Source organism: Punica granatum, chromosome 8, assembly GCF_007655135.1.
Source record: "Punica granatum isolate Tunisia-2019 chromosome 8, ASM765513v2, whole genome shotgun sequence".
Taxonomy (NCBI): Eukaryota; Viridiplantae; Streptophyta; class Magnoliopsida; order Myrtales; family Lythraceae; genus Punica; species Punica granatum.
Window position 1 is genome coordinate 22,946,403 of NC_045134.1, and position 21,960 is coordinate 22,968,362.

A 21,960-nucleotide genomic window follows, 5' to 3' on the forward strand; every position below is an offset into this window, starting at 1 on the left:
TGAAACAATAACAAAAGAGAAAAAAGAGAAAAGGACGGATTGCCATTTTGGTAATAATAGCCAACGCAGAGGGTTTTCATCACATGAACGTTCTATAAGAAGGGCATGCACTTTGCCCTAGATAGAACTCAACATCCTCAATAATTTTTGCTATCTCTCAAGTGCTTGTTCCCAAAGAACACCAAATGTTTCCCGAAGTGTTCTTCTTCAAATCTATTGTCTACTTCCTCTATAGAATCCTCCTTGGGAAGCTAAGGAGCAACAACCCAAGAGGTCTGCATAGAAAAGCAAGCACTGCAGCTTTTTATCATAACCATCTCTCGAAGTGCCAAAAGTTCTCCTCCCTTGCCCACAAACCAAACCTCCCGTGCCACACCGTGGTCTTCGACCTTGAGGGCGCACTCTTGAGGTCGTCCTCACCCTTCCCTTACTTCATGCTCGTGGCCTTCGAGGCCGGGAGCTTTGTGAGGGCGCTCGTGCTCCTACTCTTATACCCCCTGATAGCCCTCCTTGGTGGCGAGTCGGGGCTAAAGGTGATGGTGTTTGTGAGCTTCTTCGGAGTCAAGGTGAGGAGCTTTAGGGGAGGGAGCGCCGTGTTGCCGAAGTTCTTCATGGAGGATGTTGGGCTTGAGGGCTTTGAGGTGTTGAGGAGAGCTGGGAAGAAAGTGGGAGTGAGTGGCTTGCCACAAGTGATGGTTGAGGGCTTCTTGAGGGATTATTTGGAGGTTGATGTGGTGGTGGGGAGAGAGCTTAAAGTGTTTTGTGGGTATTTTTTGGGGATAATGGAGGAGAGGAAGAGAAATAATGGTGCAGTTATCCTCAATTTTGTGGATAAGGAGATCCTTGGAGATGAGGCATTTGGTGGTAAGTTCAACAATAGCATCATTGGTGTTAGCAGCTTCAAAACATCCCTTAATAATCACATCTTCTCCCATTGCAAGGTATGTAACTCTCTTACAACGTGTTTTGAATGCTATTTTTAAGTTTCGAATCTTTTCATCTGGGTTTCTGAATCTGCTTTTTAGAATGTAAACATTTGTATAATTGATATACTCCCATCTCCATCTTTTTGAAGTTCAAGTTGGTGCTAGCCAGGATCTAGATTTACGAAATATCCGCGGTTAAATTTTCTACATATTTCTTCTAGATCTATATCAGCCGAAGAGAAAATACGATGGCCAACTACTCATTCTTCCCTAAAAATAAAATTGATGGAGTTTCCCGTTTCCTCATCATAAGTGCATGGTGTGGGTGGTGGGGAAACTTGGACCAATACACCTCATGCCATGCTTTTGCAATTAATTGAACAACTTCTCTTATTTCTGGTTATATGGGGAATCCATAGTCACTTTGGAGTTAGGCACTTTTTGATTCCAAGTTGAGGAAGCAACAAAGCATGTCACAAATAGTGTCACTCGCACTAAATCCCTTTTCTCTGCACAAGTACCTCAATTTTTTTAAGGGCATTTTTATGCCAACTTTAGGACATATTTCTAGTCTTTATATTTTTAATAAGTTACTTGACTGCACACTAGAATTTTCGTTCATAAATATTTGTGGATGTGAAAAAGGACTTTCACTTTATAAGACTGCGCTACTGCTTGAGCTGATAGCACACTTAGGCAATCATTTTCGCTTATAATTTGTTTAATTATTTGATTAAATTAAAGAAAAATCAATTTACATTTTTTGTACTGTTTTGTGGAACAGGAAATATACATAGTGAGCAGAGGGGAGAAGAGGAGCTGGCGGCCTCTCCCCAGCCACAGCACCACCAAACCAGTCATCTTCCACGACGGCCGGTTGGCTCTCCGGCCGCTTCCGCTCGCCGCCCTGGCTCTCTTTATGTGGGTCCCCTTCGGCATTGTCCTCTCCATTCTCCGAATCGCCATTGGTGTCTCCCTGCCCCACAATCTATCGATCCCCATCCTCATCTTCTCTGGCCTTCGTCACACCGTATGGATCCCTATTCCCATCCCAGGTACCCCAGCTGGGAGCAATGCCATAAAAGGCCAGCTCTACGTCTGCAACCATCGAACCCTCCTTGACCCGCTATATCTATCCTTCACTCTAAAAAAGGAGCTCACCGCGGTCACCTACAGCTTAAGCCGTGTCTCTGAGATCCTCTCCCCGATCAAGACTGTTCGATTGACTAGGGATCGGGTCAAGGATAGGGCAATGATGGAGAGTCTACTACGTCAAGGGGACCTTGTGGTCTGCCCCGAGGGAACCACGTGCCGGGAACCATACCTCCTACGGTTCAGCCCGCTTTTTGCAGAGATGAGCGACGAGATCGTCCCCGTGGCAGTTAACACAAGCGTGGAGTGGTTTCATGGGACAACTGCAGGTGGGCTTAAGTGCTTTGATCCGTTGTTCTTCATGATGAACCCTAGCCCATGTTACAGCCTGCGGTTGCTCGAGAAGGTGTCTGGCTTATCCACGATATCTGACCGAGATGGTGAGAGATCAAGGTTCGATGTGGCCAATGAGGTTCAGCAACATATTGGGAGTGCCCTAGGGTTCGAGTGTACTGGACTCACTAGGAGGGACAAGTACATGATCCTGGCCGGTAACGAAGGAATAGTTAACGGCACGAAGTGATAGAGCGGCGGTCTTAAAGCCATACATATTGTGACTGCAGGTCACATTCTTTATTGATGCAACTTCCAACTTGTTTTGGAGTGCAAAAGCGCCCAGACTGGAAGAATCTTTACGATCGATGTGCCTGGACAGGTGAGGATTGGTGGAAGTCGAGAATGCGACGTGTGACGCTAAGACGAACGGTTAATTAGGGTCTACTGTGTATGTACATGTGGAATATATATATATATATATATATATATATATATACACATATATCTTTTTTTTTGTGGCAAATACGTATGTCGTTCATTAGAAATTTTTTAATGTATTATTCCTATTTTCAGGAAACATTCTTTTATTGAATATCCCAACCGTGTTGTGTTTCCATTCCACGAGCACTTCCTAAAATACAATTTATTTACTAAGAAAGTGTTGATTAAGTGGTAAGTTTTAAGGACAACACAAGTTCGAGTTCTGGGAAAAGCACTTATTAGAAGGAAAAATAATATTTAATGTTCGATCTCTCGAAATTATAAGAACAATGTCTCCCAAAATTTTTAAAAAATTATATAATTTGTTTAAGGAAAATTCTACATGACAATGAGTTAAAGTGACACTTTTTGTATTTCAATTAAAAAAATTTGTACTTTATTTCAAATGTTTAATACTTTTAGTATTTGTGATGAAATGTACAAAATATTAAATACTTGAGTTGAAAAACTAAACACTTGAAATGAAAGTAAAAATAATAAATACTTGCACAAATCACGAGTACTAAATGTATTAAACACTTGAATTTATATACCAAATATTCATTGTCATTTAAGTTTTAATTTAAACAATTCTATTTAAATTTCTTTATTTTCTAGCTTCTCTCCTTTGTATTCTTTTTTTCTCAAATGTTCTATCATTTATGCAAAGCCAACCGAGCGTCTTGCGGATGTGATTAGTTCAAACAGTTCGACTTCTTTCTTTAAATAAGATTTTGGATTCGATTTTGTGAATAAAAAAAAAACAATTTGAAGAGTTTCAATCCTTAATAAACCAATCCGGAATGAACTAACTTAGTAAATTAGTTAAAGTACATCGGGTTCCCGATACTAGATGGTGCGGTGCACAGCAGTAGAAAAAGCCAGCTGTGCCATCTTAATTCTATTACACTGCTGACATGATATAGTGTCCAAATTTGAAAATTTTTGAAAACTTTGTATAGAAAGGGATCACTAATTTTCGAATTGAATGTAGTCAAGACAGTAGCATATAAAAACATTAACATTAACTTTAACTCAACACATTATACAACAAAAACCCACATTTCTCAAATCAAAAATTTTAACTTTAACTTTAATTCAACACACTACACAACAAAAACATACGTTTCCAAGTCAAATTTATAATTACATCTCATTTATCATTTTCACAATCAAAATCAAAATTAAAATTAAAATTACTTTAAATCTGAATCCAAACGCACTCTTAAGACCTTAGCTTTGTCACGGTTGCAATTGGGTGGGTGGGTGGGTCTAGACATATAATGTTGCACCAATTTCTATATTATATATATGCTCACAATTTTTAATTTCCGCCTACCTACTTCCACAGTCCTCCCCTACCTGGGTGGTCCCTACCAACAGTCTCTCTATATATATGTGCGTGTGTAACAGAAAAAACAGTTACATATGTCTCTACTCAAAAAACAAATAAAATAAAATATAAAATAAATTTCATAACCTCAATAATCATATAATATATTCAAAAGCTGGAATTATAGCGCTTTAGTATAGTTATAATTATAATTAATCAATAAAAAAGCCTTGGTTATACATATGGATACGATTCTACTGTTTGGATTTTCTTATTTATGCCCCAAGGGTAAATGATAAACTGTAATAGCACTACCAATATGCGTATTAATCTGAAAATGAAATAAATCCTTGTGTTTATAATTACTTGGTAAAAATTAATTGAATGTAGTGACAATTTTCTTTTTGCTGCCACCAATATAGTAAGAATATAGGAATAACTACTTTATTGCATATTTAGACCTAATACAATTGCCAGGATATAAGTTAGGATAACACTTTTTATTATAAGTCTTCTTCATTCTGTTGATAAATTAATGGTACCTGCGCCCATACCTTCCCAGTAATATTAGCAACAACAATAGCAACAACAAGAAATTATTATTATTATTATTATTATTTGTCGCCGCTTATTGAAAACAGTTGATATATAACATTTTCCAAAAGAAAATTGGATGGTCCAAGAGGAGTTGCATACTATATGTTATTTGGAAAAGATAGCAAAATAATTTCAAATCATTTTCGTGAGATATATCCACAAAATTAAAGACCAGTTAATAAGCTCCATCAACATGTGCAATACATACATACACAGGAAGAAGGAGCTAGCTCAGGAGCTGTAGTCTTTCGTGGGGTTTTCATGTCTCATTAGAGTTGTACTTAGTTGCACATTCATGACCTTTGCTTTTCTTTCTTCAATTTTGTCTCTAACTTTTTGCTGCGGTATATAAATGTTATACATATTTATTTGGTTATATTTCCTTATATATATATATATTGAGTTATTGAAAATTATGTACATAAATATGTAATAATGTTGACAGTATGTTCATACTTGTTAAGATTTGTCGCATTTATAAACCCAACGACCCGGAGGAAACTAGGTCTCGAAGAGGAACCACGGTCAACATGGGTGACCAAATCGAGCCGAGAACTGCAGTCAGGCCTATAAGACTGCTATCTCGGGTAGAAACATGTGAGACCAGTCTCAAGGTTGTTTTGGCTTAAAACGGTAAGTTTTGGGTGATAATGCGCAAGCGGATAACTTTCAATTTGGACGAGATTTCTTGTAATGTATTTCTTACTTCAAGGGGAATATCGAATTTTAGGATAATTTCAGGTATATAGTGAGAGAGTGAAGACAATCGAAGATTGTGAAGCTCTTCATATGCTTGGGTCTTGTAATGGAAGGTAAAATACATAAGTATGATCTCGAAGTGATAATATCTGATTTTTCATCAATCTAATAAAAACTTCATACTTTGTCCATGAATATTTTCCATGGTTTGAAAATTTTAAAACATATATTTTGATATTCATGTTGTGCTTCTCGGTTTTTTCCCGAATTCAGGAAGTATTTTTCCAACAATATGCCAGTCCATACATTACTATATATTTTATATTATCAACAAATTAAGGAGAACTGATAGATATATAGATAAAGATACATTTTGAAAAGGTTGCTGGATAATTCATCAAAAAGAAGAAGAAGAAGAAACGGTTGCTGGATAGAGTGGAATAAAATTCGAGAACCGAATAAAGGGAAATGGATTTATGGAAAATATAGGATATTTAGTATTTGCTAGCGTCAAATGATCTATACATAAAAATTCTATTGAGAAGCTAAAAGGATCAACGAGAAAGGAAAGTAAATATAGTAACACGCGCTCTTGCCTAATAATTTAAAAGTTTCAAATTCGATTTTTCATAATGAAATTATTCGTATTCATTTATTAAATTTTTTATTATCATATATTAAATTCATTGCCTCCCTTATAATTGGGAAAAAAATCAAATATTATAAGAAAAAACCCAGAATATATTATCTAATAATCAAATATTATAAAAAAACCCAGAATATATTCTCTAATAATAAATACTTCCATAATTTTTTCCACCTTTTCAAAATAATTGTCCAGATATATGAAGTGTTCTATATACCACATATTAAATAATTGTCTAGATATATGAAGTGCTCTATATACCAGATATTGGCTCTTGCTCAGCTGCCAAACCAACCAGAATTAAATTCTCGACCATATCACATGACACGTTGATTATCGATGTAGTCATGCATATGGGCATACGATCCCAACAGGGACATGCATATTGTTTTGAACGGTCCACATATAGAAGGGTAAATTGCGTCATAAATCACCAACTCTGTTTTTTTTCCCAAATCTATAATGATCTAATTTTTTCTAACAAAAATATATTAATTTTCATTTCCTTCCTAAATCAAGTGTCCGTCAATTTTTTTTCCTTTATTTTTGCTGACATGGCAAACTGAATGCTGACAAGGCATTAAAAATTTTAAAATAATATAAAATGCATAAAAATTTAAAAATAAAAAAATGAAAAATGAAAAATTTTCAGAAAAATAATAGAAAATCAACTTAGAAAATTTCCAAAAGTTCAGATCAAATATCAATATAAGAATAAAATTTAGATAATATAAAATAGAAAAATATAGGAAAATGGAAATTTTCAGAAAAAAAATTAGAAAGGTTCAAAAAAAAGGAAATTTCATGAAAAATTATTAAAATTAGAAAATTTTTTTTAGAAAAATTTTAAAAACTTTGAAATGTACATAAAAATATAGTTTAGAAAATAAAAAAATATTGACAAAAAGAAAAGTTCAATGAAAAATATAATGAAATTTAGGAAAATAGTTAAATATAGAGTGAGTGAATTTAAGGAAAATAATTAAATGTAGGTATCAAAAGTTAAAGTAAAAAAATCTTTCTCAAAATTCAAAAAAAATAACTTAAACATTTAATATGCCCATTTAATTAATCTTTGGAAATCTCGTGAGGAAGATTAACCAATCATTATACTTCCCTTACATGCCAGGTTACGCACTCTATTTTATTTTGTTTTATTTTTCCTAAAATTTCATTTTATTTGTCTTTGAATTTTTCTTATTTTTCTAAATCTAAAGAATATTTTTTATTTTATGTATTTTTGAACTTTATAAAATTTTCTAAATTTTATTTTAATTTTTCATAAAATTTTCTTAATCTTTTAAATTCTAGATTTTATACTTTAATTTCTTTTTCTACTTAGTCTAATTAACATTTCTAAAATTTTCTGGAATTTTCTGGAATTTTTCATTTTTCCTAAATTTATCTATTTTTATAATTTTACATTTTATTTTATTGTTTACATTTGACCCAAACTATTTGAAATTTATAAGATTTAATGATTTTTCCAATTTTTTTTCATTTATCTATTTTTAAAATTTTTGATTCTTTCAGTGCCTTTTATATTATTTGTGAATTTTTAATGCCATGTCAGCATTTTGTCTGCCAAGCCAGCAAAAATATGCTAAAAAGCCTGATCGATGCTAGATTTGGAAAGGAATATGAAAGTGGATATATTTTTGTGAGAAAAAATATATCATGTTAGATTTGGAAAAAAAAAAGCGAAGTTCGTGATTTTTTTGTAGAATTTACCCTTAAATTTATATGCTTAGACGGAGGCCCTTAGACACGCTGCAATTGGAGTCTAATTGCAAAGAAAATGAAAAGATGTTCATGCAAAACAGACAGAATGAAAATACAGAAAGTACGTACAAATGTTGAACGTACTAGAAAACGAGAAAATTGGACATACTGGTGAATTTCTCGTCGAGCGATACTGTCTGCAATTCAGCAAAAACATTGAACCGCAGTTTGCATTGAGCGCTGGAACGGCACAACGTTTACAATGTCATCCAACACGCAATCGTTGCATATGTTTCTTGAATGCAGGTTACATGTATATATACGTAATATACCAAAAGAAACCCTAATGAATCGACAAATTTTTTTGAAAAAATATCAACTGGCTTGTTTCTGCCTCAGCCCCATATCTTTTTTTTTTTCCTCTCTTTTTCCTGTCTCTTTTCTTTTCAATCTATCATTTGAATTTTTCAATTTTGGCCACTGACGACAGTATAATTTGGCATGCGTTATTAGGTGCAGAAGGTGGTTGGCTAATTTGTGATTCGATCCTTCCCTTGGCTGACAGCCGTGGGCCATACATATAGATAATTATCAAGGACATAATAAATGTTTTAAGGGAAGTACAGATAATTATCAGGTGCAGAAGGGGGTTGGCTAATATCCCCTTTTTTTCATGTTCTATTCGGTTTATCCGGGGGGGGGAACCCGAACAGCTCATCTCGAAGTATTCCAAATGAATGTAATTTGCTTTGCAGCATTCCACAAATATCTCTCAGAGAAAGGCGGGAGGATGCAGTCGTCCGTGTCCTTCTCGTCAGCATCAACCAGCCATAACGCCGTCTAACTTCCAGTAATAGCATATCACTTCATTTTGCTTGGGCAAACAACACTTGAATCAACGACGTATAACTTCCAATTATAGACAGTCACATGATTCTATCGATCCAATAATCACCGATCACATCGTTCCACTTGATCGAGCACACAAATCCCCAAAAGCATTTTTCGAAATAATTGAAATCTGTATGCATGGCTACTTGCTTGGGCCTCATTGACTTGTCCATTCAAAAGGTCGGTGGGACAAATTCCGCAATAGCATCAAGTCTGGATTTGATAAGTCGTCTTCAGGAATTCATCCACGTGATTAATTCCAAATATCGGGAATATAAGTTAAAAATTTTGAAAAGTTTTAACTATTACTCTTTGGATCACCGATACTAATTATAATATTTTATTTATTCTATTTCCATTCTAATTGTCATATCTATATAACTTCTAAGTATAGTAATTCTCTTTTATAAATTTTTGGAACTGTATAATATTATATATTATATATGTTTATCTATACATTCAAATTAATTTACAATTTTGTTTGGTAGAAAAATTAATTTACGATTTCATTGTCTCTACTTATTCACATCTTTAAATGAACAAATTCTCATTTACTTATGTCTATTAACCTTTTCCTGTTCGATGCATGGGTGTTTGATGGTGTTTACTTTGCTCAAATTTGTGTTAAAATATTATCAAAACTAAAAATTTCTAATTGAAAGATTTTATATTATGATATAATCGTACTTTGGAAACTCAAATAATAAGTGAAATATACAACTGTGGGAGAAGTATAGTTAATTCATTTACCAAGTGATTTCTTTTATGAATATGTGTATTTTGAATTTGCATCAAATATATTTTCATAAGTAAACTATATCTTTGTATAAATCTCATATTAATGATTTTCATGTTGTATAAAAATATGAAAATAGAATTTTTTTCATTTTTTAAATCATAAAAATCGAAATATTAAAATATAGTACACAATACTTTTTCATTAGTATATTATCGATGTTATATATGTATACGCATACTTAAGTGCTACAATTATAATATAAAAGCAAAAGCTTATTTACGAAGTTTACTTAAAATATTTTTTAGTTATTATCATGGTGGAAAAGTTATAAGATCATTTATTTGAAGCATTTTCATGAAATTAAAATTTAAAATTGATTAATTAGTTGCACTAAAATATTTAATATGTAATAAAGGTACCAATTCCCTTTTACTAATGGATAGAGATCTGTGACAAAAATATATTTAATATAGTTATAGTACTTTTTAAATTTTAAATATTATTTAGATATAAAAAGTGCATGGTATTTCGGTAGCATAATAAATTGAATAGATAAAAAATTGTATATAAAATTTTATAAATCCATATTATAAATAAATATACAACCTCTTTGCTAAGAATGACTAAAAATAATTAATAAATTCCTTTAATTGTTTAAATACTTAATGCATTTAATGCAAGAGGTTTACTTGTTTTCCTATAATAATATTTTAATCATAAATCTTATTTAGACATTTACATTTGTGACCCTATATTATATTGACATTTATTTTTCTAACCTTATTTATTGCATGTGATACGACTTTATATATATACTAGTTGTGTGGCCTGTGCATTAAACAAAATAAAATGTGATCTTCTTTTGCTATTTTATTATATAAAATATTTGTTATGAATTGTTGAAAATAGTAATTTACAATTGCACATCTAGAAAATAGTAATTTACAATCACTAACAATATACTATTAGATAGGGCAAATTACAAAAAAAAAACCCAAGTTTTGTAAAATGTCTCAGTTTTGTCCTAAATTTTGTTTTGTAACAAAAAAAACCATAAGTTTTCTAAAATGTCTCAAAAATGACCTACGTTATAACTTCCGTCAATTTTTACCTACGTGTGGCTTACGTGGACTGTTAAAGGGACCCACTAGCCTACGTGTGACCTACGTGGACTGTTAAAGGGACCCACCATCAGCAGCAAAAATTGACGGAAATTATAACGGAGGTCATTTTTGAGACATTTTAGAAAACTTATGGTTTTTTTTGTTACAAAACAAAATTTAGGACAAAATTGATATATTTTACAAAACTTGGGTTTTTTTTGTAATTTACCCTATTAGATATGTAGTCCTAATAGTAATTTAATTTCAAGAATAATATTAAAGAAAAAATTATATAAAAGAAGAGAATTTAATATAAATCTTGAAAATTCTAATATTGTCAAGATTAAGCATAAAATAAAAAAGAAAAAAGAAAAATTTCAATTACGGTAAGATTATTTTTGTCTTTAATATTGTCACAATTCATATGGCATCCTATCTTATGTTGACAGATGGATAAAATTAGAGATCCCAAATATATTGTAAAGTTTTTTTTGTGAGAAAAAAAATAAAAAGGTTGAAGAATTCACCTTCATATGTCTAATTATAGACATAACAAAATAAACTCGCATGCATGCATGTGGAAATTGAAGAACTCTAATGGTAGCAATATTTTTCAAAGGCGGATTGATCATAGTTATGTGTGGTACCTTGAACGTATCATACAGATTATATAATATAAATAAAACATCATAATTATATTTATAAAAAAAATGATATGATTTGATTTTTGAAAAGCAAATATATAACACATCATATCTATGAAATGTGATCTAATTTGTTTTAAGAAAAGCAAATTAAATGATATGTTTTATCTAGATTTTATGATAAAATTTATGACTTAGAAAAGAAAAACAGCCCCATAAATCTATATCTATATGTTTTAACAATTAAATATTTTTTGGTGAATTAAAAACTCTTTTAAAATACTTAAAAATCCAAAAAAATAACGATCAGTCCCACAAATCTAAATTTATATCTTTTAAAGGATTTTAAAAATAAAATAAAAAATTTAAGGAAAGTAAGAAAATCAAGAAAATAAGGAACAATTCCACAAATCTATATCTGTATCTATATAATTTAAAAAATTGAAAAAAAAATATTTTTTAAATTAAAAATTGAGAAAATTTCATTTAAAAATGGAGTATTCTGAGGTACCGAGCTCACCATGTTCTTGCTTTCATATATATATGTAAACTAGCTGTAGAGCTCATGTGTTGCACGGGATAAAATGTGATCTTAAGTTTATTATACAATACGTGCTATAAATTGTTAGAAATAATTTAATAACAATATATTATTACATATATTATATTATGACGCTAATGGTAATTTGATTTCATGAATAAGATAGAAAAAATTACATTAATAAAGAGAAATCAATATAATTCTTGAAAAATCAAACATTATCTAGACTATGTATAAAAATTATAAAGATAAACTTCAACCACGATGGGATGAATTTTCATCTTTAACGTTGTCAAGATTCATATTGTGCTATATTGTGTCTTATGGTAATCACATACAAAAAAATTGACGAAGCAAAGAATTCTACAAAAGTTTAAGTATGAGAAAAAGTAAATATTTGAAGAACACACCTTCAAAAGTCTAATTATAGGAGTAGTAAAATAAACTTTCACACATGTGAAAATTTATACTCTAGTGGTAGCGATATTTTTCAGAACCGAATTAGTCACAATTTATGTGTGATACTCTATTATTTATAACGTATCATACAACATATATAAGATTAATAACACATCATATATGTATATATATCTATAAAAAATGATATGATTTGGTTTTTGGAAAGTAAGTATATAAACACATTAAATCTATAATAATAAAATATGATTTAATTAATATTTTGAAAAAAAATCATATGGGGTTTATTCCATGTAATCTTTTCATAGAATATTTACAATTTTAAGAAATTTTTAAAATGAAAAATAAGGACAGATCTCATAAATTCATATCTATATTTTTTCCAATATATCTTATATATTTTAGGAAATTAAAGAATTTTTTTTAAAAAAAGGTTTAAAACGCCAAGAAAATAATGACTGGTTCGACAAATGTAAATTTATATGTTATAAAAGTTTTGAAAATTAAAATTAAAAATCCATTTTCTAGAAACTTGAAAAACTGTGAGAATAACTATCCCACAAATATATATTTATATGTTTTGAAATTTTTAAAATAAATTAAAAATATTATTTATAGAAGAAAACTCATAAATCAAGAGAATAATAAAAGGTCCCAAAAATTTATATCTATCTATGTACTTTTAAAAATTTTTAAAAATCGCTTTTAAAAAAAACTAAAAAAATTGGGAAAATCGGATCTCATCACATAAGATATTTTAAAAATTAAAACAAATCGTTTTTATTAAAATATTAACATAAAAACTAAAATATCCAAGAAAAATTTATAAAGAAACCTAGCATTTTGAGGCCTTCTAACTGGGCCCGACAAAGCTGCGCTTTATATTATTACTAGTCGCGGAGCCTATGCGTTGCACGAGATAATACACTAATATGAAAAGAAATTATAATTAAGAATTAAAAAGAAAAAATCTTTTGAGAGTGAAAAGTGAAATAAAAATAATAAAAAACAAACGATCTCGTTTAGTAGTAGACGAAATTACTTTTTGAGAGCTTGAGTATAGGGGTTGCCTTTTGGGAGATAAAAGTCACATCACCAATCTCGAGAAAGAATATGATAAAAAAAAGAGCAAGATTTAGAGAAAAATAAAAAAAATAAAAAATCACTATAAAAATGAGAGAAAAAAATCAAAGTATATATTTAATCAACTAACTTGTATCTAAGGATAGACATACATTTTCAAAGCTCACGTCTAGTTGTAAACGTATTGTTTACGAGCTGAATAGGCCCATGTGTATATGTATGACGATTCATATTTATAACTATAATATAGAATCTTGATAAAATATAATCTAATTTGTTTTTTTTTGTTAACAAATCTGATTTGTATTTTCTAAAAAAATATAATTCATATATATCTATAAAATATTATCTAATTTATTTTTAAAAATAGATATCTATAAAAACATATAATTTATATATAATTTTTCTTCTTCTATATACTGAAAGTTATCCACGTAACCATATATTGGTATATTTATTTATATTATGCACAAATATATATACTAATATATACTTATTTTCATGTTAATATTGATGAAGATTATAATTTCGAAAATAAAAGTAAATAAATGAAAACCTAGAAAATTCCTTTCAAAAAATATATGCTAACACATACTTATTTTGATGTTAATTTATGTGACGAAATATTAATTTTAATTTAAAAATTTCAAGATTATTAAACAATATCTACACAAATAATAAAATTTTCTCATTCATTTTAAATAAATTATGTTACATAAATTAGAAAAATTAAAGAAATCAAGAAATTGAATTTTATGATGAGGTATCTTTAAAAAATATTTTTTATTAAAAATAATTCCGAAAATAAGAAAATAAAAAACCTAAAAATTTCATTTAGAAAATTCATATTACCTTCAATTAGATATCACTATAGATATTCATATTTTCGGTCTTTTGTAAATAGAATATTATGACTGAAAATAATTTCAAAAAATCTTGTTGCTAATTTCTTAATAAAAAATAATTTAAAATTTTAAAAACTCAAAAAACCAAGAAAATTCCATTTGGAAACGGAACGTTCTGAGACCATCTAGCCGAACCCACCTCGTACCTATAGATATAGATTGTTCCGACTTTTGATATTTTACACAAACCAAATCCACCGGTTCTCCAAGCAACGAGAGATTAGAAGGCACAACCCAAAACTGACTCTAAACTGAACAGTAGTAAACCAGATCGGCTGAGAATTTTGCTGGACAATGCAGGGCATGCGACTACTGATGAATCACAGACATCACGGCTTCATGGTGATCTGGTCTGTTGGTCGTGTTATGAAGTGTAATCCGTTTGGATTCAGAGTTCGTTGATTTTAACTTTAACTTTAACTCAACACACTACACAACAAAAATACACATTTCCCAATTCAAAAATTTTAACTTTAACTTTAACTCAACACACTACACAACAAAAATACACATTTCCCAAGTCAAATTTATAATCACATCTCATTTGTCCTTTTCCACAATCAAAATTAAAATTAAAATCAAAGTAACTTTAACTCTGAATTCAAACGGCCCCAAACTTCTTGCTTAATCCACAATATGACGATGTTCCTGTATCTACTCGATTTTACATATGTTGTAGCTTGTTAAGTGGAGCAATATGAGAGAGAATTCTCCAGACATCTATAAGGTTTGCTAACAGAGTCGAAGCAGAACGGAATGGAACTGCCATATGAAAACACGTTGCGAGTTCCGTCCGTTGTCCCCATTCCCCTATATCAAACAAATATGGCAATTCTGGTAAATCTTCGTTGGGAAATTTAGGAGTATTCACCTAAAACACGAAATGAGTGAGAAGCATATATGGGTGAGGTTCTGGGTAGCAAAACGAGTGTGAGGAACTCAAAATCAAGAAGGGATCTCTCTCTCTCTCTATATATATATAAAATGCTACCTTTGCTGCCTACTCGAGCTCCTCTGTCCGAAAGACTGATTTGAGCCACCGAGACAAATTGATGAGAAATGGTGTGTAAACAAAGTAGCACGTGATCGTCCAAGTCACTAACCCCTGCAAAGGAAGAAGGGACAAAAGGAGAACTTCAAGAAGATTGTGATCGCTCAATAACTATCTTGAAGAAGATGGCACCAGCTGGATAATTTGCAGGACCTGACCGAAGATCTCAATGTTTGCTCTCGGGTAGTACCAGAGGTGGAAGAACCTGAATTTCGAGAAACCAGCCTCAGCAACTTATATAGAGCATTTCACATTTAAGAACTTAGACTAGAATGTGCAGTGTAAATATAGAGAGTAAGTGATTCTTCATCCTTACTTCATGATTGGGATTTCTGCAAGAGGGCAGCAGATGCCCACAAAGCACGCGAGTGCAAAACCGATTCTTGTCCTATCAAATGAAAGCCATATGAATTCCGCCAAAGCGAATAATACGTAAGCCTCGATGTTATCCGGCACTCCAGCTTTATACAGCTCAGCACTCAACTCAATGAAAAGCACCAAAGCCCTACAAGATTCACAGCAGGAACAAAGTAAAGGATCATCAGCTCAGCTTTTAAACAGCTATATCCCCATATCAACAAGCGCAAGGAGATGCATCCCACGAAGATTGTCTAAGAAAACCTGACTATCTGATCAAATAAGCACATACTAACTGACATTTAGGTAAGATGCGGGAGAACAAGAATAAGCAATCAGAACATATAGCAAGAAAAACTCAGGCAGTCGCGGCAGCATTCATCAAGTATCATTTTCGGGTCCAAGACACCAGTTTTCCGGATTCATGAGCTCAATGCTGGACATCTCGCTCTTTGAAAAGTATGCCTTGTTCTAGAGTATCTATCCATCTTTAGTGCCAAAATCATTCTAAGCAACCCCGATAATCTCTTCTAGTCTGGGCTACGAATCAACTTCCCTACACTGTATCAGCACATATTCATGAACACATTGCAATGGGGCTCAAAGAGTAAAAGTAAAACCAAGAAACTCTTAACTCACACTAGTGAGGCAACTGTTCTCTGCAAGCTTCCCTCTGCAACACCGGAAGCGGTGTCGGCCTTCTCATCTAGGTAGAGCTGGAGCAGGCCGACCGTACAGTAGAACAGCCCCAACAATGGAGGAACCTACCATGACAGAATCCTATCAAGACCAGATGGCTCGAATCTCAATTACCATAAGGACAATATAGAAAGAAAGCAAGGATTTTGCAGCACACCCACCCAGATGTTCGTGTGGAGGGGGCCCAATTGGATCGAGCCGGCTTGGTAGTCGACGAGACCGACGCGAGAATGGAGGCCGTCGATGAGGGGCCCCAGCAAGAAACCAGAGCCGAAGAGCGACAGGGAGATGAGCGGCCATTTCTGGCTCAGAGTGCTGCTTCTGCCCTGCTCTTTGAGACTGCAGCGGGGCTTCAAAGCTGCGAACTTGGGATGTTCGGGCGATGAATTGAGGTGGCAGGGGAAGAGGAAGAAGAGGCGGGAGCCGCCCGAAGCAGCGATGAGGGGCGCCATTTTTTGTTGTTTTATTGTGTTTGTCTTGCTTCCATACATGGTTCTTAGAATCATGATTCTAGTACCGATTCTACGGGGTCATGCGATTCCGATACTATGGGCTGAATCGCAAACTGTTGAATCGGGCCTTGAATCGCTAAATCGCGGAATCGGGCCGATTCCGCGATTCCGAATTCGGCCCACACTCAGGCGGAGGCTAGGCCAGATTTGGGTCCTCGGGCCAAAGCCCAGCCCATTGGGCATGAGCCCGACTCTTCCCCCCCTCCCTCCTTTCCTTTTCTTCTCAGACGCTCCCCCCTTCTCCTCGAAATCTCCATGCCCTAATCCACTGGCGTTCTTTCGAGCTGTTTCAATTTTCGCCCCATTTCTTCAGATTCTTCTTGTTATGCCCGTACCGGTGTCTCTTGTTTGGTTGTTCCGATTCCGACGATGAAACTCCGCAAGTCCGCAGATCCGACTTCCGAATTTTTTCGAGTTCTGATTTCCGCGAGCTTCCAGTCAGTTGCTTCCAGTCATCTGCCCCAGCTTCCAATCAGTTACTTGCTCACTGCAGTCTGCCCAAGCTTCGAGCCGAGAGCGTCCACTATCCAGACTCCAGGTAGCGTGACTTGAACATCCGATCGCCTTCTGCTTCGATTCATTCGATGAACTGAACTAAATTGAGTGAACTGATTCTGAAAACCTTGGCTGAGCTGCTTAGTGTTGTCTTGTTTCCATGGCCGCGTCATTTCTCGGTTTTGAGTTTTTTTCCTTTTTAACAGAAGCAAATTATAGCTTGAACAGTGGTGTAAATTTCTATCAACTGTCGGATGTCAAGTATTACTTCTTCTTACTGTACAACATCATCCTAATTTCCGCAGAGTGAATCCAAGATAGCCTTTTCATCATTTATGAAAACCTTTTTCCTTCAACATTCTACTAGGCCAGCAACTGCGTATTTTCCCTTTTTTTTCATGCATTTGCAGAGATAAAGTCACTGCCATGCAAATTTTCGAGTTTTTCCCTTTTATTTCAGCTTCATGAGTTTTTCCCTTTTATTTCAGCTTCGAGTTTTTCCCTAGTATATGATCAGACTAATCATGCTGAAGATTAGGTGTCATGTCAAAATTTGTATGCAAATTGAATCTACTGATTCATGTCTGAATATAAGGAATCAAGGATTGTTTTTTTTTTTTCAAGAAAGTATAATACATATATATATATATATGCTATTTTTTTAATTACAGGTAGAATCTTACGATTCACATTACGATTCTACGATTCACGATTCTACGACCCTCGACCGATTCTAGGTAGAATCGCGATTCTGAAAACCTTGCTTCCATCAACGAAAAATTATTATATATCAAGCTTGAGAGCGGATAGGAAGTCGGGATGAGCAGGTCCGAGTACCCTGTAATTCCGTGAAATCGGATACCATTCGAATGATGACTCTTCGGTTTGATTTCCAGAGCGAGTATGAACCTCTAATCATCACTAAGAAATCATATGTTTCGCTTTGTTTCAAATCTATCACTGCTGAATTGCTTAATGTTCTGATGTTCAGACCGAATAATCTGCCTAGCTCAACACTATCCCTTCGGGGTAATTCTAGTTATGTGAGAGATTAGAAGAAGCATTTCGACACACCGATTTTCGCCAGAACTCGTGATTCATGCAGATTTTTCCCCTTCAATATCCAGCGCGGCACCCTTTGAACTGAAGGTGAGAAATTACAAATTCCGCTTCACATTTTACAGAAAAATGTACAATTCTCATAGGTTGAAATCATCGATCGCAGTTCACAAGCAGGCTCCACTGACCTCTAACCAAGTGAGTGAAAAATTCTCAGTCGGGTCGAGATTCCATCAGCATTAACAGTGCAGCAGCAAATGGCCTGCAGATTGGTATCCCTCTTACGTGCTTCATGCACCACACCACCACCCGAACCCTTACACTTGACAAGGCAAGCCCGTGGCCGCTCCCTCAGGATGACTTCGGTGAAGAAAAGCATAATTTACGCTCGTGAATTTGAGCAATATAGATGCAATTGAAAAATTCCAAAGACTACGGATCAGAAGACTTTAACTTACGAGGCCTCTTATGAGCAGGCGATGGTGCACCTTCTGATGTCCTCCCTGGCACCTATACTCATATTTGTTCTTTCGATCAGTAATATGTGTGAGAACATTCACAAGTGAAGCGAGTCAATCAGGTAAATTTTATGGAAACAATATGGACCGCTTAATGTACCTTCATTTTCTGATTGCATTCGCCGAGTCTATCACCGGCAATTCTTTGCCCAAAAAGAAGGGTGCTCGCATGATATATAGCATTGACCCGGATAGCAAGGTATAGCATTGACCCGAAGTCCTGCAGATGAGCTTGCAGCTTGCACCATTTGATCAATAGCATATGATCGCAAATACACACGAAGCTGCAGATTTTACCAGAACAAGGACATAAGCCGCAGGTATATTGAGATAGATACAAACTAACCACCTCTTTAGTTCCTAATAATCTCCTGCAGCGAAGGGGTGAACATACGGTGCGAAGAGAAGCAAGGATAGATGCGTTGTCAGCCATTAAAGCCGAAGTTGCAGGAACAGCAGAAGGATTGGAAGCCGATGTTATATCACCAGTCGCCACGGCCTTCTCGCTATTATTAGCACCAGCACCAGCTGTAATGGGCAAATCAGGCTCTTCAGCACCCCGAGAAAAGTTGGAAAATATATCACATGAATACTGAATCAAATAAGAAAACAGAACCCAGCAAATATGCCTCTTCTACAAGCAGAAATTAAACTCATCATAAGCACCCTTTATAAAATTTAATGAACAAAATTACATAACAGCAACTACTAAACATTTATCACTATAATATCGATCGTTCAGTTCCTCCAGAGTACGGGGTGATGGGAAGCGGTCTTCTATCACGATGAATCGGAGGTCCACTTGCTCACATAGCTCAAACAATTGATCCATCTCTTCCTTTGTCCAAGCCTAATAGACGTGAAACATGTCATTCCGGTGTAGCTTAAAATTAACTGAATGAAACATGCTGCAAAAGAAATAAGCATTGGCCCTCTTCTATTTCCTCTAACATAACCAGAGCAAACAGTAAATCCGGTATAAGCCAGGACATTATAAATGTGCAATAAGGAAATGATCACTCACAGGATCAGTCGAGCGTTTCTCATGCTCCTTGTCTGTGTACTTGACAATACTGAACTTTTGCATCATGTAAAAGACTCATAGGTTTAATTACATACGCAGAAGCTTCTCCTCAAGAAGAAGAAGACAGCACACCTAAAAGGGCACTGGTGCTATACCTTGTTACATTTATCGAAGACGTAATCCCCTTCTGGTGGAACACCGTTCACTACTCTGACCTGTATAAAATGGAAAATACAACCTCAATGAAAATTTGAAGAATGGTATATCTATCATCTTAGAATACAATCTCTCTATTTTGCTGAACTTCGCTGCTATAGGACTGTTATTCCCGGTCAATTTGTACTAGTTTTCTCGACATTCAGCGTTATAGGATCGTATAAATTTTGAGTCATTGCAGGAGCTGCATAAACTTTTAAAAACTTGAAATGTATATCATCGGTACATGTGATAGAGGTAACGTTCATATAACTCTTTATCGCCCACTCAGGTGGTTTTATGGCAAATGTTTCCTCAAGGCAATGAACACCTATGCTGACCACGACAATCATTGGGTGCTTGGTGATGAGCCGTCTTGATCCTCTTAATTTGATAGATAATTAGGAGTACAAAAAGCAGAAAATGACCAATATAGATTTGTTCAAACAGTTTGACGCTTATTCCCCATAAGTAAAATCTCGGATTCGAGTTTTGTGAATTTAAAAAAATCCAAACTGTGAGAGTTTTACCTCATCAGTGAGCCGAACCGGCTAGAATTGGATTAGCCGGGGTCCATTCAGCTTTTAGATACCTGGATAGACACCCAAAACCAACATGGGTCAGTTCAATCCTTAAACAATGTCTCGAGTTCGAGTTTTGTGAATTGAGAAAATCCATATTGGAGAGTTTTACCCCCTTAATAGAACGACGCAATTCAAATTAGATTGATCGGGACCCGTTGGACTTTCGAATACATGGTAGACATCAAAAAGAAATTAGATAAATGAGAATGGTACTTGCACTTGAGTGAGTAATTGGCGGAAATATTTGAAATTGGTAAGGAGGGCACCGTTTTCTGCAAGAGATGGGCCGGGCTAGTGTTTGGGCCCAAAGGATCTTCTTGACCCACATAATCAAAACTGAAAAAGGAGACCCAGCCCAAGCAAGCCCATCAAAATTTAGACAAAAATTATGCAGTTAACTCTTAGTCCCCTTTCCTTTCAAAATTCAATCATATTAAAACCAATTGAAGAATGATTCACTTAGAGAAATTCTTTGCCGATCCTTCCTTTACACGTGGCATGAGAAGCCACCGTTCACATTACTATAAATGGGAGAATGAGTATAAATCACACGAGTAATTGCCACAATTCACTAGAAGTAACCATTTGTCCTAAAATTAGCTCAATACCCAAGTTCTCATTCTTGGACTTTTCACAGTTCTAACCAAACATTAATTGAGTCGTGACATCAATTAACTATAGGGAATCTGAATATATATATATATATATATATATATAAAGTTGACTCTAAAAGAATTATTAGGATCATATATAATAGTAAATGTTGTCATATCATAGGCATAGAAAGGTAAATCTATTCTATATCTATATTTATATCTATATATATATATATTAAGTTTAATACAATTTGATAAATAGTGGCATCATTGTAAATACATGTAATTAGGATTAATTAAATTAATAATATATGCATAAAAATACTTAATAACTTTAATATATATGAAATATATATAATTAGGATTAAATATGACTAAATTAATAATAAATGAATAAAAATTAGGAGTTTATAAATAAAAATACTTAATAATTTTAATACATATGCATAAATATGTTTAAATGTGAAATATATTAATTTTAATATATCCTCAAAACTTAAGATAATTACAAAATTATCTTCGAAACTTGGCATACTAAATTATAATTGGAGAAATAATCATTTTAAAAAAATTTACGTCACTACTCCTTCTCTAATAGAGAAGTAATATATAAATTAATCACAATTCCTTAATAAATTTGGATAAAATTATTAGATATTATATACTATAGAAAAAAAGAATTAATGCTTCAATAATTTTTTGAAATTTAACTAAAA

At 33.5% G+C, this 21,960-nt stretch overlaps 2 protein-coding genes and 1 long non-coding RNA gene across 6 annotated transcripts; 2 read left to right on the forward strand and 1 right to left on the reverse strand.

Annotated features, from left to right (window-relative positions):
- Positions 1–123: 123 nt before the first annotated feature.
- On the forward strand, positions 124–2,947 carry LOC116187428 (probable glycerol-3-phosphate acyltransferase 3). The gene is made up of 2 exons (XM_031516114.1): positions 124–941; positions 1,711–2,947. Exons 1-2 carry the CDS (start codon positions 186–188, stop codon positions 2,599–2,601), a joined length of 1,647 nt encoding a protein of 548 aa, XP_031371974.1. The 5' UTR covers positions 124–185; the 3' UTR covers positions 2,602–2,947.
- An 11,719-nt stretch (positions 2,948–14,666) lies between these two features.
- On the reverse strand, positions 14,667–16,755 carry LOC116187442. 4 transcript variants are annotated; one of them, XM_031516138.1, is made up of 6 exons: positions 16,423–16,755; positions 16,202–16,326; positions 15,522–15,710; positions 15,364–15,410; positions 15,146–15,259; positions 14,667–14,964 (listed from the first exon to the last, which is right to left on the reverse strand). In XM_031516138.1, the coding sequence occupies exons 1-6, from the start codon at positions 16,750–16,752 to the stop codon at positions 14,819–14,821; spliced, it is 951 nt and encodes a 316-aa protein (XP_031371998.1). In that variant the 5' UTR covers positions 16,753–16,755; the 3' UTR covers positions 14,667–14,818. The 4 variants fall into 4 exon arrangements, with proteins under 4 accessions (XP_031371998.1, XP_031372001.1, XP_031371999.1 ...); XM_031516141.1 differs by having other exon boundaries at positions 14,823–14,964; positions 15,359–15,410; XM_031516139.1 differs by having other exon boundaries at positions 14,899–15,025.
- Positions 16,756–16,990: 235 nt separating this feature from the next.
- On the forward strand, positions 16,991–19,001 carry LOC116187455. The gene is made up of 3 exons (XR_004152057.1): positions 16,991–17,311; positions 18,260–18,417; positions 18,494–19,001. It is a non-coding gene; the product is annotated as an uncharacterized LOC116187455 (long non-coding RNA).
- The last annotated feature ends 2,959 nt before the right edge of the window (positions 19,002–21,960 follow it).

What these genes read in the sequence shown, in the direction of transcription:
- LOC116187428 (XM_031516114.1), top strand. Translation starts at nt 186, where the DNA reads ATGTTTCCCGAAGTGTTCTTCTTCAAATCTATTGTCTACTTCCTCTAT. An exon ending in ACATCTTCTCCCATTGCAAG is followed by an intron (nt 942 to 1,710) that starts GTATGTAACTCT and finishes TTTGTGGAACAG; the next exon opens with GAAATATACATAGTGAGCAG.
- LOC116187442 (XM_031516138.1), bottom strand. Translation starts at nt 16,752, where the DNA reads ATGTATGGAAGCAAGACAAACACAATAAAACAACAAAAAATGGCGCCC. An exon ending in AGAACAGTTGCCTCACTAGT is followed by an intron (nt 15,711 to 16,201) that starts GTGAGTTAAGAG and finishes TGAATCTTGTAG; the next exon opens with GGCTTTGGTGCTTTTCATTG. An exon ending in AGCTCGAGTAGGCAGCAAAG is followed by an intron (nt 14,965 to 15,145) that starts GTAGCATTTTAT and finishes TGTTTGATATAG; the next exon opens with GGGAATGGGGACAACGGACG.